At 31.8% G+C, this 20,597-nt stretch overlaps 1 protein-coding gene across 9 annotated transcripts; it reads left to right on the forward strand.

The window, feature by feature from the left end:
- Positions 1–1,088: 1,088 nt before the first annotated feature.
- On the forward strand, positions 1,089–11,004 carry RAD51B (DNA repair (Rad51) family protein). Of its 9 annotated transcripts, none has more exons than XM_088885148.1 (13): positions 1,090–1,422; positions 1,782–1,895; positions 1,995–2,147; positions 4,281–4,384; positions 4,459–4,522; positions 4,677–4,732; positions 5,754–5,834; positions 7,298–7,357; positions 7,436–7,527; positions 7,964–8,083; positions 9,004–9,147; positions 10,340–10,389; positions 10,513–11,004. In XM_088885148.1, the coding sequence occupies exons 1-12, from the start codon at positions 1,339–1,341 to the stop codon at positions 10,366–10,368; spliced, it is 1,101 nt and encodes a 366-aa protein (XP_088741274.1). In that variant the 5' UTR covers positions 1,090–1,338; the 3' UTR covers positions 10,369–10,389; positions 10,513–11,004. The 9 variants fall into 9 exon arrangements, 6 of the variants coding, with proteins under 6 accessions (XP_020552214.1, XP_020552216.1, XP_088741274.1 ...); XM_020696554.2 differs by having other exon boundaries at positions 10,567–11,004; XM_011091547.3 differs by having other exon boundaries at positions 1,091–1,422; positions 10,564–11,004.
- Positions 11,005–20,597: the final 9,593 nt, after the last annotated feature.

Raw genomic sequence — 20,597 nt, forward strand, 5'->3', positions numbered from 1 at the left:
ATTCGATAAATTTTGGTTAATAGAGGAACTTATTTGTTAAATCGAAGCAAACCTCAAGAATGCTAGATGTAATTTTTGAAATTATAAAGGATCTACGTGTAATTATACTAAATCTCACGAGAGCACAGTGTAATTATCTCTAAAAACAAGTTTATGCATAAATTAGTCATCCCAAAATAAATTATTAACTTGTATCCCTCTATCTTTTATTTTGTGTAATTCCTGTAATAATACGATCATTTATTTTGTCTCCCTCTCTTTCTATGAAGACTACGAATGAATAGAGGTAAGAATTTAATTAATCCGAAAACGTGTTGGCGTCATTATGATTACATATTAATTGTCATTTGTCAAACATGGTACAATTAGCATCAAACTTAGAAAACCCGATTTCTTAAAAAACCAACACTTTTAATTGTGATGATGTTTAAGTTGTGGCAAATTATATGTATTAAATGATAAGATTTTTATTTTGTCATTAAAATGATATTCATAATTATAACAGTGACAATATTTACATAAATGTTGCCATCAGAAATAATTATCAACATAAATGAATTATGTATATGTTGTCCTTATAAATAACTAACGACATATTTTTGGTAATGATATGACAATAAATATAATTATCATTATATTTATATTGTTATCAAGTTGACATTATAAATGTGTTATTAACCATTGTTATAATAATATAATGTATAATTTTCATCATTGATAATTATATTATTATAAGGTCAGAAATATCGTCATCTAAAATATATTTTTAATAATAATTTTTAAATTGTGATTTAATAATTTATAGCAAATATTGTATTTGGTTGTAGTAAAATTGAATTCTACGAGAGAATTGACACCGCAAAAATATATATGTATTTTTTTTTTTGGTACATGCTAAAATTAGAGGTACTTTTATATTTTTATTATAATTTATTTTCATGAAATTTCAGTTCACGTTTTTTGTATTTTATATATCTTTTACGATTAATTAGTCTTTATTAATTTGATTTTTAAATGATATAAATTATAGTTGATAATTATTGTAAAAAGAATATTCGCGGTGTTTGGGCCAACATCATAGAGCAAAGTGGGCTTTGGTGAACTGTCCTAATGGCCCACGTGCTGCTCAATCTTCGCGTGCAGAGTTGGAACGTCGATCGATCATGGCGGTTCCTTTCTACTTTGTCTCTCACTCCAAGTTCAAGAGTGACAGTGGTCTTGCGGCCCGTAGTTTGATGGTCTTTTTGGCGGGAAAGCGGGGGAGTGAAGTAAGTATTACCCAGAGTACAGCAAATAAAAGAGGGCAGAATTGAGAGAGCTGCTAGAAAAGTTTCTGGAATGGCGAACAAGCTGATCAGTGAAATGGGTCTCCCTAGATCGATGGCTAACGTTTTTATTGCTCGAAATATCGTCACCGCCAAGGTACCGCGTGCTGTTGCGGCTGCTGTGTTTGTGCAAGAAGATGTTTCTGATCTGATGGTTTTTGAGTTTCTTTTTTAGCAATTTATTGAAGCTCTAGACGTCCATGTTTTTGTTTCTGGGTTGTGTGTTTGCTTTTGATTTAACATCACTTTTCTTGTGGCCGAATTCTGACATTTGATTGGGTCGATTAAATCTTGGAACCAGGATTGTGTTGCCTCTGAAAGTACTTGTTGAGTGATTGCTTGATCCTAATTATAACTTTTCTAACTCACACGAGTTTTTCCGTACGATCTCTAGAACTAGTAAACTCAATCCCGTAAGTTTGGCATGCTGTTGGTTGAACTTGTGTATGCTTGTAGGATGCATTATCACTAAGTGAGTTTGAGTTGATGGAGGTGTTGGATGTTGGGTTGGAAGAAGTAACAAGGGCAGTGGCACACATTAGTGAAATTTCATGCCCACCCTATCAGACGGTAATTCCATGGATGATAGTTTGTCCACTTGGCTTACGGATGTACAGATGTACCTGTCTTGTCAAAATTTGTTGATGATTGTTTGGACTCTGATATTAGGCTTTGTCGTTGCTGGAGCAACGAAACCAGAATGAGTACCTGGCAGGCCATCTCCCGACGCGCTTAAAAGGACTTGATGCTGCCCTCTTTGGTGGAATTCCATTTGGTGTTGTGACAGAGTTGGTTGGTCCTGCTGGAATTGGCAAAACACAGGTAGCTTTGGACAATGTATTTGCAATAGATATTCAAGTGTTTGAATTGTGAACAGGGGTTAGTTCCTTTTATCGTATCAGGTCCTGTATTATTGTGTCTGCATGAGCGTAATAAATTTATTATATGAAAATCATCAACTTCTTTGGTTGGAATTATCAGGCTAAATCTCACTAGAGCGTCATAGCTAGTATAATTATGTTAATATGTTTCCTTAGGCTGGCAAGAAATTGGAATAAGTCATTAAGATTCTTGTATCGTTAAATGGTTTTTGGTTCTTGGTGACTACTGACCAGCTTATTTCACATTGTTCCCCGTGATGGCGGTTGTTGGAAGATCAAAAAACTATATGTACTATTGAATCACCCTAGCTAGGGAAAGAGGACCAAGTATTGAGTATAATGATGGTAAAGATATAATGATCTACCTACTGAACATTAAAAAAAAAAATAATAAAGGAATACATATATAAAATATACTAAGAATCTGCTAATATTCTTTCAATGCTTCTTCTCAAGTTGTAACACATATATCAACCATGTTTAGCTTGCTACAAAGACTCTAAATTGCTTTAGTTCCTTAAGCTTTGGTGAATGAATGCTTGATTGCCACAGTATATAGGTAATAGCTTATTATGGGAGAAAGACCTAGTTCTTCTAGTAAATATTAGCCAAATTATCCCACTAGCAGTGTGACACATAGCTATATTCCACTTCTGCCCTGAATCAAGTAGCAACACTTTGCTTTTTCCGATGCTAAGTTACCACTTTTTGTTTCCAACATAGATGCAATATCAAGATTTAGATCTTGTGTCATTTCTAGACCCAGTGTAATCAACATCTGAACAAGCCTCTCTTCAAATAGCCATGCTTCTTAAACAACAAAACTTTAATAGAAGCAGCCTTATTGTATTTCAGTATCTTAAGGTCAACTTCCCACTGAATAAGTTGTGGTTTATCCGTAAATTGACTAACTACTTTTGTAGCATAAAATATATACGGGGCCTTGTAATTAACAAATAATCAACTTTCCTACTAGCCATTTAGTTCTTTGTTTTGTCTCTAAGTAAACACCAGTATTTTCCCAAGGCTCAGAATTGAAATCTATGGAGTATCAACGAGTTTAGTGCCACGTAAGCTAGTTTCTTGATGTAAATCAAGAGCATGTACTTCCTTTGGATAAAGAGACCCCATGTTTGCTATGGGCATTCTTAATGCGCTGGAAATATCTAACAAGTCCTATGCCTTTCATCACAAAATGTTGCTGATGATATGCCCAGTCTCCTCTATACTCTCAGCATCAGTACCAGAGCTCAAGATATCATTGAGCAATAAGACAGTATATTTCAAGATAGTCAACACCATAAGTCTCCATAAAATTCTTAACAACCAGTTGGGCGTTCTACTGGTCAATAATCCCATGAACGCGCTACCTGAAAGTGGACACCCACCAACAAGAAACCACATCTGCATTAGTTGGAGTGGTACAAGTTCCCAAGTCCCTCGAGAGATAGAGCACATCTCATCCATTGCCAACTTCCACTCAGGATGATGCAGTGCCTTGTGGTAGGATCTAGGAATATGGAAATATGAAGTTAATTTTAGTCAGCATTTGAGGTGAACACCTAAACAAGGATATTAGAAAGTGTTGTGTGTTCCTTTTGCTCCCTTAAGGGAAGATTCAATGCATATGCTGCAAAGGGAGAAAAACCTTATTCTTATTGTTCATATGTTTACACTTCATAAGGCATTTTCCAAATTGCCTCCTAAGGTATTCTTTAGAGCAGACATATACCTGACTATTTGCACCATTTATTGTTTGGTTAGATCCACATTAATACCATTTGGTTGCTTTATTTGCTTCAATTTCTTCAGTATCCTTTTTTCTTTCTAAAGATTCTGATTTTTTGTTTGAGATGTAATTTCTTCTTTTAAGCAAGTGGAAACGATTTATAGTTGTGATGGCAAACATTTCATGTGATAATTGACATACTTACAAGAATCTGTTGCTTTTTTTACGAGTTTATCACTGGGCTGCTGAGTGCTATAAGTTGTAGCTTACTCTTGCACTACGATGGTTGGTGGTGGTAGCCCAATTTGTTTGACTAATCTTGTCTTACTTATTTTGAACTTGTAGTTTTGCCTGAAGCTTGCTTTACTGGCATCCTTGCCTACTTCTTATGGAGGTTTAGGTGGCCGTGTAATATATGTTGATGTGGAATCCAAATTTAGTTCAAAAAGGTATTACCAAGTAATTGTGGTACTAAATCAGCCCAGACTTGCTCAATTTTAATTGTGGTTAAATCTCCTTTTAGGATGATAGAAATGGGCCTTAGTAGTTTCCCAGAAATATTTCACATGGAAGGCTTGGCTCAAGAGGTATGCAATATAATGTGCTTCCTTCATCTTCTTTTGTTGGATGTATGTGAGATTGTATTATCTTTCTTAACCATATTAATTACATCTTTATATAGCAGACAAAGGTAGTAAGAGTGAGTTCACTTTATTTATTTGTTTGTTCATTTTGTTGCAGATGGCAGGAAGGATTCTAGTTTTGCAGCCAGCCTCATTGTCTGAGTTCACTGAGAGGTAAAAGATCCATCTATATGTTGCTTTCCTAAATACTGGCTATACTTATAACATGATTGGAGTGGGAAATAAAATGCCTGAATGCAGATCTGGATAAGTGGGAGGGTTTTACCTAGAAGTCTCTCTCTTCTGCTTGGGAACTCGCTCTCTATAAGAGTATGATGGTAGATTTTGTGACTTTACACATAATATGACAAAGGGAGAATGAGAATCTCATTGATTTAGTTCTTCAGTAGTCAAAGTTCTAGGTCCTTGTATTTGATATTCTATCATCTTGAAGTTGGCAAAAGCTTGTGTAGCTATTGATCCTTTCTTTTCAAATTGGTCAGTTGATCCCTCCTACCAAGATGAGGAATTAAGGATGGGCTAGGGATGTGAATTATCTATTATATATTTCTACTAAATGCATGACCTAAGTTGAATAGAGTTCTATGCATTTCGATAATGAAAATACATTATAAATAGGGTTCTACTTTTGGTCTTTTAGCTAAAATCATTAGAAGTTATCCTGCTTGCCCTTAGTTAAATCCACCAAATTTTTAGTGGCGGACAGGCCTTAGCAAACTGAAAGACACCATATGGATGTGACTTGCTGCGTGTTAATATATAATATAAAAGCAAGTATAATCGTAATACTGACTAAATTGAATTGCATTTTTCAATTTCAATGTTGAAGCCAACAAATTTTATGACCTTAACATAGTTGTTAAAGGTCATGGCGCAATCGGGTCTTGGAGCCCTGGCACGTGTGCACAAGACACTAATTTGCAAAAATAATTTATATATATATATATTATTAGTATTTTTCAATGAGAATAAAGTAAAGAAATAAACTATAAGGATTAAACAACGAATTCAGCATAAAAAACTTTATATAACCATTGACAAATGATTAGAAACAATTAATGTATGTCTATTTCTTTTAAAACATTTGGTTCTCGCATGTGCTTGTGAAACTTCTACTTAGCAGGATAATTTGCCTGTTTGGTACTAACTTTGGAATTATGCTTTTTGTTGACAGCTTGCAACATATAAAGGTTTCACTCCTCCAGCACAATGTAAAGCTGCTTATAATTGACAGCATGGCAGCCCTTGCTTCTGGGTGATTTATTTCCCTCTCTTATATTTACGTTCATAGAAGTTAGCGAATCAAACTTACTTCAGAAAATAATTTATCACTCCAAAGGACTCGGGGTGAACTAAATTCTGGTGTTTATAAAGGTTTTCATCTTAATATCTTCACACTTATTTCTACAAGTGAGCATTGGAAGGGGAGAGAAGAACAAAATCACACAGCTGGGTTTATTATCTGAAACATTTTATATTCAGCTGAATTTCTGCTATTTCAAATACCAACATGTAAACAGAAGTAATGAGGAAATGTGCATCTGTCTTGTTTTTATTAATGTTTGAGTAAATATCTTAGTATTCTGATCTGATAGATGTCAAGTGTTAATTACTTAGTTGATAGATATTGATACGAGGGATGCACCATATAATCTTTGATCCTTCAATAAGTATTTACAGTGAGATCATTGTAAAGATGGGTGGTCAGTTGTTTTCTGGTGTGTTCCGAATTCTGTTTTTGTTACTCTATTAGTGTACTGTGGTCAAATAAGTCTTCAGATTTTCTGTTTCATTCAAGGACATAGATGGGGAGACTTATATCTTCCATGATCATTGTTTTCTCCACTTATTCTTACTCGTCTAAGAAAATTCTTATCCTTGCTGTCTGTCTTTGAGAAAAATCTTTCTAGTTTGTTGTAAACATTAATACGAAAAGTTAATATTCATAAAAAAGTGTGGAATATTAGGAACTGTATCTGAACCTCGTTTCTCCTTTGAAACACTTGCTCTTAAGTTATACAGATAAAATCCATTTTAACCATGAAGTAAGGTGTATGCTTGAAGCTTGAGAGCTGTAAGTGCTTTACTTACAGCGAGTATGATAAAATTGAATGGATGCTCAAGGAAATTTCCTGGAATTAATGATTTGGGAATTTAAACTAATTAAAAGCCAACAACCAATCTCCTTAGAGCCAAAATTATGTCACCTAGATTTGCAATGAAAGTGGATTCTGGCAAGTACAAGCCCATAATGTGTGTGCCTTTTGTTGTCCAAGATTTTTCAGTTTCATGATAAACATTGAAGATAGAGTTTTATATAGTTATTAAGGATAAAATTATCATAATGCTATTTATAGTTATTACTTTTATTAGATAATGAAAATTTTTAAGTTGCACATGTTACTAACTCCTTAGGTATTGATTTGTCGATACTTGGTACATTTATTATATTGTCTTTGATCATCCACTAATTTCTATGTTAAAAAGTGTATAAGCAATACAGAAACTTTTCTCCTGTGGGCGTTAGTGCGCTTGGAAGATGGAATGTATAATTGAGATGATGAAAATTCTTGAAACAACTCATTAAATCCATTGTGGTGTATATCCTCCTAAGTTCGAGTTAATGCAATGAATTTGTGTATCAACTTATGATTATTTTGAACAATATTATCTTAAGTTTCATTCTCTCTCAAAAGAAGAACGTTTTCCTTTTTGCAGAGAATATGGCCTGGCTCCTCCTAAACATCACCCATTAGGTTGGCATATCTCATTTATAAAGTGAGAACATTTTGGAAACTTTAGCTTTGTTGTTCCCTTTCTTCATATCAATATTTATTCTTTCATTTTCATGTTCAGATCTCTAGCAGAATGTTATCGGATTCCTGTAGTGGTGACTAATCAAGTACGGTCTCAAAGTCGTGATGAAGCTTCCCGATATTTATTCCAAGGTGTTATATAGTCATTACACTCCAAAAGTTTCCACTGTGGATTTGTTTTCATTTTGTGAAAGTATTTTCTAAAATGTTTTGGAAAGATTCCTTTGAGACACTTGTGAAAATGCAAAAGTGTTTAGGTGAGGGAGTTCGAAGGGTTTGATAATTGAGTTGGCCGGCTGAGACTTCTCCCTTTTAGATTACATGTTTAATTTACTTGTTTAATGAAGAATAAAGACTGTTTTCTGAAATGAGGTTCATACTCTGGAAAATATTGCATAAGATTTGAAAATAGGGTTGTTTTCTGAAAAATATTTTCAAAAGATAATCTCAAAAAATGGTATAACTAACACGTTCTTTGGGTAAAATGCAAACATTTTTTGGGAAATAACACCTCAACCATCCTTCTCTTCTGAACAATGTTTAACCAGTGAATCCTGGTGCAGTGCAGAGCAGAGCAGAGCTGAAACTATAGAAGATCCTCCAAATTTTAATTCTCATCTTGTTGCCGCTCTGGGGATTCACTGGGCTCATGCTGTTACCATTCGTCTTGTGCTAGAATTTAGATCAGGTCTTCTTTCATCCTACTATGCAGTGACCAAGGCTGAAACTTAGCTGAGATTTTCTGATGCAAATTAATGCTTTGCAAGAGTGATGTTCCTTTCCTAGTATATTGCATCTAGCTAACCTTTTTATTTTATGACTATGCCTGTGTAAAATTATTTTCTAGATAAACAGGAATAACAGGGAATACTTTTCCCTTGTTTTCAGATATGCTCCAATGACTGCACGAACCAACCGAGGCTACTTAATTACCAGCTCACTAAGCGAATATGTAATATCTTTATTGTTAAAATTTGCTATCTATTTCAGAAGTGAAGACATGAAAAAAATGATTGTACTGGTTGAACTAATTCTTTTCTGTTTTCTGTAATTAGATGGGAGTAAAAGTATTCCTATTCTATAAGTATGATGAATATATAAATTTTTGAATTCTGTTCCAATTTCTTTCCAATCACAAGTCTAAACATGGTTTCGACAATAGTGCGGTCAGCAATACCCATTTTCCCTGTGCTTCTTCATCTAGAACAAAGGTTGAGGTAAGACATGCCACTTCATTTGAGCTACAATGCTAGAGGTTAGACTAGAAGCATATATTCCCCAAAAACTAGTGGACATAAATATCCAAGTCACATTTTGCTGTGAGCAGATTGAATGAAGTTTCATACCAATCCTCTTAAAGGGAAATGTATTATCCAAGAATGCTGTGGCTCAAACAAAATATCACTAATTAAAAGAAAGAAAGATGAGCAACGCTTTTCCCTCTTTCATTGTTTAGCATGCATGGTCGAGCGCTAGGAACTTTTAAAGGGAAGGGTCTAATATCCCTGAACTTAGCCCCGAACTTTTGTTTATGTCAAGTGCAAATATTGACTATCTGGATTAGCAATGATCCAAATGATTGATGATTATTTGTCTCGTTGCTTGCAGGACAAAGGGTTATAAAGATAGCAAAATCTTCAATATCTCCATCTATGGGATTTTGTTTCAACATAACTTCTTCTGGAGTTTCATTGCTCGACGATGAAGGAGTGGAAATGATGGGGCCAGAAGCAAACACAATCAGCTGGGAAGGTTTGACCTGAAACCTTTCTTTGGCTTTTGTATATACTTACCAGGAAACAATGATAGAATTATGAGAAACAAACCAAAATAAACATTGCCTATGTCTGGGTTCTGATTTTTACTTGTTCTACAAAAGGTTCAAAACGTGTTTTTAAAAAAAATATATCTTTGAATATCTTTCCTATTTTTTAAATATCTTCTACAAGATTCTATTTAAAAAAATCCTTATCATAACTGTACAAATATATACATATATTTGAATTATTTTATGTTCTTCATTATTCTTTTATACATATTAAATCATTGTATTAATAAAAAAAATATGTATATTACATTTTTCACTCGAAAAGAAGTTTGATGTAACATATATAATCAACCAAAAGTATTTTCCCAAAAAAAACCTAAAGACATTATCCACTTCTTAAACACCATTTTTAAAAATAGCCAAAACAGAAACTGAAAATTGTTCCCAACATGTCTATTAACCCTGCAAATGCATGATAGAGAGCGCAGTATACTGAGTTACAATGATTAATTCTGAGGTAGGGCAGTGGTTCGACATGTGTCTCACAAAGCTCTAATTCCATTAGTTAGTTACAACATGGGAATATTTGGTATTTAATACATACGAATATACCTAAACTTTCTGTTTAAAGTTAGAGACAAATAATATATGGATTTATAATTGTTTGGGTAGTCTATGTATGTAAAAGAATTATTTTGGGAGCAAAAGCACTGGTCACATTAACATGATTATAATTTATATTGTACTTGTTGTTATGTTTATATTATGCAGCAAATATTTTTATATATTTATAATTATGACACAATTTAAAGATAATTAGTTAACAATGTTATATAACAAATACTGCTTGTAAATAATGTTGTTATAATAGATAGGTTTGGCTGAAATATTTCTGAAATGAAGCATTGTTTCACCTAAAAGTACGAGTATCATTCATTAAGTTTAGAATGTGTGGAAAATAGAAATATTTTTCAATTACTTAATGCATCTTATCCAGGTTTGATCGACTTTTCACTAACAGAAGTAAATTCTATTTGAATGTAAATATGGAGATGAGTTAATGTACTTCATGTATTTCATTTAGTGTGATTTTCTCATATTTCTTAAGAAAATAATATGTTATGCCTGTTGTTTCCTGCTTCAGTAATCAATGCAATATTCATGTCCACAATGCAGGCCACATTGGCATTATTAATTATGAGTGAAGTGCTGCAATGAGAAAAATGGTAAGATGAAGCAAGCCATGTGATGGAGTCTGTTATTTGATTTCAGTATCCTACGTAAATTTTTTATTTCTCTTTGACTCAGTAGTCATTCATTTTCCTTTTGTTTCTTTTTATTTGCATGAGGTGCACTTTCTCCGAATGGGTTTTTCTAAATCCATTTACTCTCCCTTACAGCAGGACTGAGAGCACATGGTCATAGTTAGTTGAGATATGTCAGTATCAGACCATCCCAGAGGTTCTCTGTAGACCAACATTGAGTATATATATCAAGTACGATGTATCTGTGGTTGCCAATATTTAGAAAAAAGGGGGGGAAAAGAAAATCCAGTTCTCAGCAGTGTTTGCTTGCTTCTTGGTTTTGAGCAACACACAAGGCAACCATTGTTACAGCGAACTTGCACCTTAGATCTGCAGACATAACACACTCTCGCAGTTAAAAGACTTAAATTGAATGATATGTAGTCAAGAAGTACCTCAAACTTTTGATTCGGAAATCTAATGTGATTTATGTGTTGCCGCTGAAACCCCAACTGTAGGGCACATAACGATGACCAAGATGAACTATTTACGCTATTATTTTTGTTAAATCTTTTCCTCACTGAATTTTATTCGTTACTTTTCTCAGCTTCTTCTTTGTGCATCTCTCCTGCTTATTTGTATTGTCGTGTTTCATGTTTTCTTAAAAATTCTATGATTTTCCTTATGAAACATTTATGTTTGTTGTGGAGAATCTTGTTGTATGATGTTGTTTCGTGCTGTTTCAAATTTCATCCCAACGAAGATGATATCTCACAATTTACACAATTTTAATTTCACTAAAAAGTTCTTTTTGTTTGTGTCGACATCTTTTAATCAATTTGCTGAGGCTTTGGCATGAAAATGTATAATCTCATTTTGTTGCTGAAGTTTATTATTTTATGCTCTCCTGAATTTGTTGCTTCTGCTGTCTGTTTTGTCCCATTGCTGGAAATGATGCAAATGCCGTTTTCTCTTCTACGGCATGTATATGCATGTACATACATACATGTAATTTGCTGATTTGGTTACATTTGCATCTACAAACGCACCTACAGACACATTGCTTATTTTTCTAATATTAGGTTAGTTGATACCAATCTTCTGGCTTGAAAATTGGTGATGAAAACTATAGGCACATGGATTCCCTGAATTCAAGCCTCAGATTGCTTAAAAGAACAAAGATATGATGCTGCGCATTAGTATATTTATGAGGGATTGCTTCTTTCTATGAAGTAGTAGGGTCACGCACTTGAAAGAATACCTTAGTACACACTCCATTAGGGTTAATTTAAACACAAAACTCTTTTTGTTTGCCTTTCTGTTAGAATCAAGGAAACTTTTTTGGTCATATAAAGACTAAACCTTCTATACAGTACCTTGTTTATGGCAAGGAAACTTGAAAGGTGAGGCTAAGAAGTTACATATACATGTGTCAAATATTTATGTAGTTGCACACACTAACATACGGATCATGCTGGTATGCGTTCCATATTGATAGGAGACGAGAGACTTATGCATGGTATAAGTCTCAAGCTCCCTAGGAAGGCGTCTTTTCATGGCAAAATCGTTAGATTGAGAAAGTTAAAATGGACAATATTTTATGCTACATTGATCCAACTACGTTGTATGTTGCATCATTTGTTTTCATCTTTAGGAATGGGGCCTTGACCCCTTCTGAAATACTCCGTTTGGGGCTAATGATGCTTGCATATTTCCTAAATTAGTAGCAAAGGAGGAACTTGAAGGGTTTGTAAATTGTAGCAAAATTAGAGTGAGAAAATTAAAGTAGTCAATGCCTCGTGTCATGAGGCTCAATTGTGTCATAGCACCTCATGTGCAATTCATCTGGTTTGCCCACTGAGCCACTTGTGTTGGCTTTGTGCACTGGGCCTTTTTATGAGACGAAAACGTAAAAGAATATGCATATATTTGATTGTCCTAGGATTTGTTTGGCTTTTCATAAAGCATGTGATACGAAATGGTGGAGAAAAGACAAAGGTGGGATTAAACTAATGTGGTCCATGTTCTGATTCAACTATTGAGGGATTGGGATTGGGATGGCTTTGTTTATTCATTGTTTGACATCTTAATCTCCTCGAAGTTTCTACATTTTGTTACTTTTTATAATCTCTTGCAATAAAATATTGAAATGACAACGTAAGTGTTTAGGTATGTGCATTATTGCAGGTCTTTTGTTTCATAGTGCAATGTGTCTTTCCTTTATTAGCAAGTTGTGATATCTTGTTCTCATCAAACTTTGACATTATATACATGTACTCTACATTGGAAAAACGGCAAGCATAATCGTTTTTGGTGTTTTGAAATTTAAAATTTTATTAGAATCTTTAATTGAAGTATACATTTGCCCAAAAAACCAAATCTCAAATGAGTAATACATAATTGCATTTGCCCAAAAGGTGTTCTCTAGTTAGATAGAATGGATGTTGTGTGAGATGAGATTTTTGGTTAAATGGATTGACCCTAATAAATGTGAATGCAATAAGGCTTTATACCATTAGCCATTACGCATCTTCATTGCTTTTTACCACTAATAAGTACAAATTTCTTACCAAAACAATCGGCAATTTCACCACTTAAATTAAAATGTTAGCGTAAAAAACAACACTTCCCAACCTCCTTTCATGTTGCCTGTTTTCTTTATGTATAAGAAACAAAATTAGAATAGATATTGGTAATGCAATTCACTTATTTATGAATGTGGGTCCCCTATTAATTAATAATCAGATCCTGTTTAAATATTTTAGAGTTGTATCCATTATATTATTGGTACAATACATTATGATTTACACCCTCATTTATACGGGATAACAATGTATCATAATATATATCTATTTTTTCAATTGTATGTATATTTAAGACGTAAACTAAATGACGAATAAATTAAAAAACATACGAATCAATATCTTGGTAGAAGACTAATTTATTAGCTTTTTCGCAGATTATTATGATGTGGATATTTGTCTATCACACTCAAACAAACATATGTATATATATATATATATATAATTTTTTATTATGATATATTATTCAAATACTTCTTCAATGAGATGCCATCAATTATAGCATTTCTAAAATTTGTTATATCGAAAGATAGATCTGCAACATCATCGAGTGTTGTATCTATTACATTTTAATAGATAATTAAAAATAACATAATATTTGTGTAAAGAGCATTTTTGTAATTTTAAGTTTGATGGTCCCAATCCTTTTTTAAAAGTTAAAGCACAAAAATAATTGATGTCTACAATGACGTGGAAAAATAAAGCAATTTTAATAAAATTTGAAATAATTATATAAATAAAAATAAAAATAAAAAGAAAAAATTGCACAAGTATGATGTATTTAGGTTCCCAATGTCTTAGTTTAACGATTCAAGCTGAAGTCTCAAAGTCATGGGTTTAATTAGCCAGATATAAGGTTTTATGAACAAGTTTGAGGTCATTGATTTAAATCTCAACGTACATGCAGATTATGAATAAGTTTGAAATCATGGGTCTAAAACTCACTAAAAGTGTATCTCATTATGAATGAATTTATTATAATTTATTTCATTGTCTTTAATTATATAAATTTAATATATTAATTAAATTAAAATATATAAGTATGCTTTATTAAAATATAACATAATTATGTAAGTATTAATTAAAAAAAGAAAAAGAGTAGGTTATGATGGATCATTATAGAGTAGAAGGAATGGTTGACTAGAAAGAAAGGGAAGAGAGAGGCAGTGAATCAATCCACGTCTCTCCAGGTGCATTCCTCGTACAACCCCAACCCCCTCTCTGCCGACACACTCTACCTACCTCATCCCCCAACCACTTGGTACTTTCCTTAAAATACGCACATCTTTTATAACCTGTACTACTCTACTTGTTCAAATTTTATAGCATCTTTTTATTTTAAATTAATATTATAAACACATATTTATTACTTTTTTTTACAAAAAAAAAAATAATGATTCTTGTACGTATAACGTAAATATATATATATATATTAAATAAAATAGATGATGCATCATGATTTGAAATGAAAATTTCAATCCATCTTCTTGCCTTGATAGAAGATGAGACGATCTCTCCAAATTTTAGATTGTTTTTGTACTTATCATAAGGATATTAAACGAAAAAATTTTGGAATATTTGCTTACATGTATTTATAAAGAAATATTTTGGTGTATTTTAGTTTGTCTAAGGTTGGGGAAATATTTTCCCACCATCAACTACTTTAGTTATTTATATTTATATATTTCAGATAACTTTATTGAACAAGCTAAGTACTAAAATGTCCTTTAATTGGGATTTAATATTAGCTAGGAAATTAAATACATTTTAGCCTGATTAATGTTCCAATTTTTGATACAAATGTAATGACTGTTTTTCCTATAGAGGGTAACCAATAAAAGCATGAAATTTTAGCAAAGTCAAATCTTAGAAAAGCCCTTTATGGTTGTTAGTTAAACATACAACATTAGTATTCATAAATCAAATCAATTGTACAAAATTGTGCATCTATTATCTTAATTCCAAAATGAATATCATACTTACAAACATATTGGTTGCAGACAATAAATTTGAGTTGTTTATAATTTTTGAAATCACCTTCTTATTAAGGCGTTTCTTCAATGACAGACTCGTAAAACTCTTGTGAAACCATATAATATCACGCGTAATGAAGCATCAATTGCACTGAAAGACGTCTCATATAGCCCCAGTCTGTGAAAACAAGACCCTTTGTCCGTCCCAACCGTGGGAACGATGTTATACATGCGTCCCAAACCCTTGAAGAACGATGTTGTTGGCTTGCATCCAATATGCGCAATTTGTGGGAACAAAATCGTTTGCTCGTCAAATCCTTCACTAAGAGGATGATGATGATGTTGGCACGTTGTACGAAAAACTTGAGATGTTTCTAAATATAAATTTTTTTTTTCTATCAAGACATATTAAAATACTTAATATTGCGAGACATTAATCGCCGTACAATGATAAAAAAAAATTAACATTTTCATGAATTGGTCAATCCAAAATCTAGAACATTTGACAACAACATAGAAAGTATCAGAGCGTATTGTGGGAGCCAAATATCTAAGGATTTCCCTTTCAGACAAGTAATTAAACAGGAGCACACACTTCTGGCTGCTTCTAATGATTACCTGATACGCAGGCAACATACAGTGAGAATCAAAGCCGTTGGATAGGGAGGATCAACGTGTAACGGTACCTGTCAACAGTAGATCTTGAAAGGCTGGTGGGGAAAAGGTGTAGGTGGCAGGTGAGGATTGGGTGGAGGATGTGATCCAAGGGAAGATACGGTTGGTGGGGGATGACGTGAGACGGATCTTATGTTACGGGATTTGGAAAGTAAATGTAAGTAGTTCAAAAGGTATTTAACGTTGGAGGATTACCTTAAGAGGAAGCCGCCCTAATATATATAATATTATATATCAAAATGTACTCGATTTATGTGTATAATTTATTTTTTTATTAAAATAAATAATTATTGATGTATATTATTAATTTTAAATGTATATTAATAGAATATTATCGATAGAAAAAATATGATCATTTTATATAAAAATAAATTTATGCAGTTCATAAAATGTTAATAATAAGAATACTATAAATTTCTAATCTTTTATTTTTTCCAATATATATATATATATATATATATATGTTCCACTTCTTGATTTCCTGCCAAATACTTGTAATTACCCATAAGTTTAGAAATAATATATAAAATATTATTAAAAAATTATAAATTAAATGAAATTAATAATCAATTAATCTATCTTAGTTTTTTCCAAATTGGAACTAATCATTCTTTGATCATATAAATAAAAGTCATCTTCTTGAAATTTAAGGAAAACATTATTCAACAATTAACTAAACCTATATATAAACACATATAAATAATCATCAAATTTGACAAAATTGCTAATGATTTTGCTACAAACACAAGTACTGAAGAGCATGATGTAGATACCTACCCAAAATCACACACCCATCCTCTTTATAATTTATAATATTTATCTTTACGCTTCATCATAACTCGCATTTTCAAAAGAAATAAGTATATTAAATTAAATAAATAAATTAGTTAATTAATATTTTCAGTGTCGATATGGTTTTGTAAACTGAAATCGCATCAAATATCGAACTTTCGAAAAGAAAAAGAAAATTGAATCAATATTTTTAATTCAATTTTGATTTTGACTCGATTTTTTTATATCAATTATGGACATCTCTACATTAACTCTCCGAGTTATTGATATATAGTGCCGTACATGATCGTTTATGTGATCATATCTCTTATTATAAATGTCTTCCCTCGTCTCATCCATGGGCTACCGTATAGGCAACTAGCTATATTTCATTGCTACATGCCTATTTTTTGGTCCTATTCTTTTGACCTTTTACACAAATTAATTTAAATATCGAAAAATTCTCACTTGATCACAAGTACGTTTACAATCTCAGTTATATTGATGGTTTTAGGTTCTAAGGCTCATGATATCGGAAATGGACCACAACAAAAGACCATACTAATGATAAAATATTAAAAGTATGAATCTTAAAATTATCATTAAAACTATATATTTAAGTGATAATAATTTTATTGTCATGATATAATTATTAATAATAAAAATTGTCACTATTTCAAAACGTGTTCGATCTACAGCATGGAATAATCGATGAAGCCCTCCAATCCGAATCCATCTATACCTAATTTACGCAGTCGAAGATACATGCTTATATGCATATCGAACCCATTAATTGCCACTAGTTTGCTGAAAATTCACACTTACGTCTTCCTATTAATTTATTATTATTATTATTTTATTTGTGGGTGTGGGGTTGAAGGGTAGGGGGTTGGGGGGTTATTTTAAACTATAATAGACTTTTTTATTTTCTAATTTTAATAATACACATATCCAACTGCAGCTTGATACTTTCATAGGCTTCGACAAAGATGACGTTAACTCAAACATAATTAGAGATTTTAATTAAGATTACTTAATTATAATTAGCAGACAGAGACAGAGAAGCACGGTCATAGCTGAAAATTCTTGTCCTGATTAAGATTGGTTGAACCAAACTAATCACGAAACAATTGCTATATGATTATTTTGTATTTAATCGAGCAACGATCTGAGTTAGAATTTTCTGTTATAATGTCAAAATTCGAAATTGTGTGGTGGTGGGGTCCACACAAACGAAGTGCTTTTTACTGAACTACGAAAACAAATAATGAGAGATGTTTTATTCACAAATAAGACATTATTACAGGATTAGGGAAAAAGGTGGATACGTAATAGTCTTCAATTTTACTTCTCTCCACATAATTTAAGTTGATTAGGGTTTCGTGATTTGTGCAAAGAGACTTAAAACTAGGTTTAAGAAACTTTTGTAGGTGGATTCATTTACAGTTGCCGCCTCCTACTGATTTAAACAAATCTTGGTCTATGAATTAGGTCTCATTATGATGCTCAATTAATTATATTTATTATCGTTGGTGCACGATTGCCATGAAAATTCGATATTGTTCAGAACGTATTGAGAAAATTAATTAACTTAATAAAAATTCTTGCCCAAACTGACATTGAAATGGTAGTTTATTTTAAATTTATTAGTTTTAAATTATACTCTAAAATGAGTGACAAATTAAAACTAATAAATTTAGAATAAGTTCTCGTATTGATTTTGTTTGATTATGATAGATAATTTTTCATTTATCATAATTTTTTTGGACATTGTTATTTATAATATAGGAAATATATTTTTTTAAAATATGAGATATGAAAATAGGTAATTATTATTAATTTTAGACAAAATTATAATCCCAGTTTCCTCCCAAAAGCATAGTTTTACATGTAACTTCACATCACATGACATTTCATTGTCTCACTTTATTTCAATACAATTCAAGAAGACATCATGTTTCTTCTCACTTTCAAACTTTTCTTTTTGGTAATGATTATTATTATGAAGACCAATGTAATAAATAAATAAATTTTAAAAGAAAAAGAAAAAGAAAAAAAGTGAAAAAAAAAAAAAAAGGAACACTTGGCTTGGTGGTAGTAAAATAAATAATTATAAACACGACTTTAATTAAACACAATGAGATTCAATGTTTCCTCCTATGCTGGCTAGGGTTTTGATGATTTCCTTGAAGATCTGAGCAGAAGATTTTATAGGTCAAGAAATCCGAGGAAAAGTCAAGAATTGCGACTTTGGCAACGTGGCCAACTTTGCTCCCAGCAAATACTGCTTTATTTTATTTGGGGTGTTAGCAGAGCTCTGAGGTTTTGTATTAAACTCGTGCTTTTTAAGCAAAAGGTGGGGGTGGTCCACTAAAGTATCGCCTGTCCGATAATATCTGTGTTGGTTGGGAATGGGAACAGGAAGAGAGAGTTTATTTGATTGCTCGAAAAAGATGGAAGTTGTCGGCTATCAAAAATCTATTCAGGCTGGAAAAGTAAGAGGGTGGCTTTGGATTAATATCAACAAAAGATGGATTAAAGTTATATTTTGATTTCCTCGTGAATCACATGCTGTTTCAATTTTCACAAACCATGATTATTACATTCGTGGAAATTATTTTGATTTTTGAGTTCTCAGCCTCGCCCAATATTTTATAATTTACTTTTAACGTACGAATTTTGAAGAGTGTCCGTAGATTACAAGACAATCAGAATACCAAATAGACATCAATTATATATTTATGATGTTTAAGTCAGACAGGTTCGCATAAGAACAATGATAGTACAATAATGCAGGAAAAAAATGTATGCCTAATATTTGTAGGATTAGATTATCTATAGTTGAAGTCCACTTGAATCAGTCACATCAATATGATCTGAGCTTCATGGATCATAGTTACTTCGGATGGTCTTTATGGGTAATGACCCCAATCTGAGCAAAAGTGTGTGGATTCTTGAATTATGATATTGATGTAAGCGTGTTATTGAGTGGTGAGATCTTCTATTATATTTTGGTGTCGCATTGATATGAGATTGACATGTGTCTTCTTTGATAATTAAAATATACTAGTGAGAAACTCACACTCTATGTGTGCGCAAATACAATATATATATATAATAAAAAAATATTTTTTATTAAAATAATAAACTTTATGATAATGCAATTAAATAAAATATAGGAACGAAATTGATAAAAGAAAATTCAAATATGAAGAATATGGATGATGGGACGATGGGCAAGTGAGAGGTAGTTATTCGAACATTACAAGTGAAAAAAATAAATAAATTAACACATTTTAAATTATAAATAAAAATAACATATCAATGTGTAAAATGCTAAAACCATCCTATTCAATTATATATATTATAGATAATTAAATTAAAACTATAATTATCATAACTTAATTTTATAATGTCACTAATATTCTCTTCTTTTGCAGTAATATTTGCGCCAAAAAAATAGATAAAATGAAATGAGTATTTATTCGTTATTATTAGTCTTTAGTTAAAGTAATCACATGAATTAATTAGCATTAACGATCAAATCTGAATGTATATATTCTTCATTAATTACTTGAGCAAAATGCATTATATATGATTAGGACACCTTAGAAATCATAATTCCATTAGCCCGCTACCAAATTAGTAAGTAATTAATCTCTAAGTGAGTTAATTAGGAGGTTATAATTATTTTGCTTAGAGACGGTAATTAGCTAACCCTTCTTATTGCCAACCCATCACGCAACTTTGCCAACAACAATAATAATACTAGGTATTGAAGCAACACTCGATGCATTTATATAATTTAAATTTTATTATATTTATTTATTTGTACGGAAGAGAAAAAAAATAAAAATAAAGTACTGATCAAAACTAATAACTTCTCAAATATTCTTTATTAATCTTTTATATGCATGAATATAATATTATCGGTCAAAAAACATTTAAAAAAATGGTCATCTGTGTAAGAATATGTATGACGAGAGTATTTTAGTCAATATATTATCATAATCCCCCACACTTAATAAATAGTACATATATTTAAACAAAATTAGAAATCTACCTAAAGCTGTTGATTTTTAATAAAGGTTTTGGGTTTGAGTCTCGTATATGTGGGAATTTGGATTTATTTATTTTCAGAGTAATTTGTAGTTTATTGTCTTTTGGTGTATGTGTTTCGGTATAATTA

This window comes from Sesamum indicum, linkage group LG9, assembly GCF_026168435.1.
Source record: "Sesamum indicum cultivar Baizhima isolate 11 linkage group LG9, ASM2616843v1, whole genome shotgun sequence".
Taxonomy (NCBI): domain Eukaryota; kingdom Viridiplantae; phylum Streptophyta; class Magnoliopsida; order Lamiales; family Pedaliaceae; genus Sesamum; species Sesamum indicum.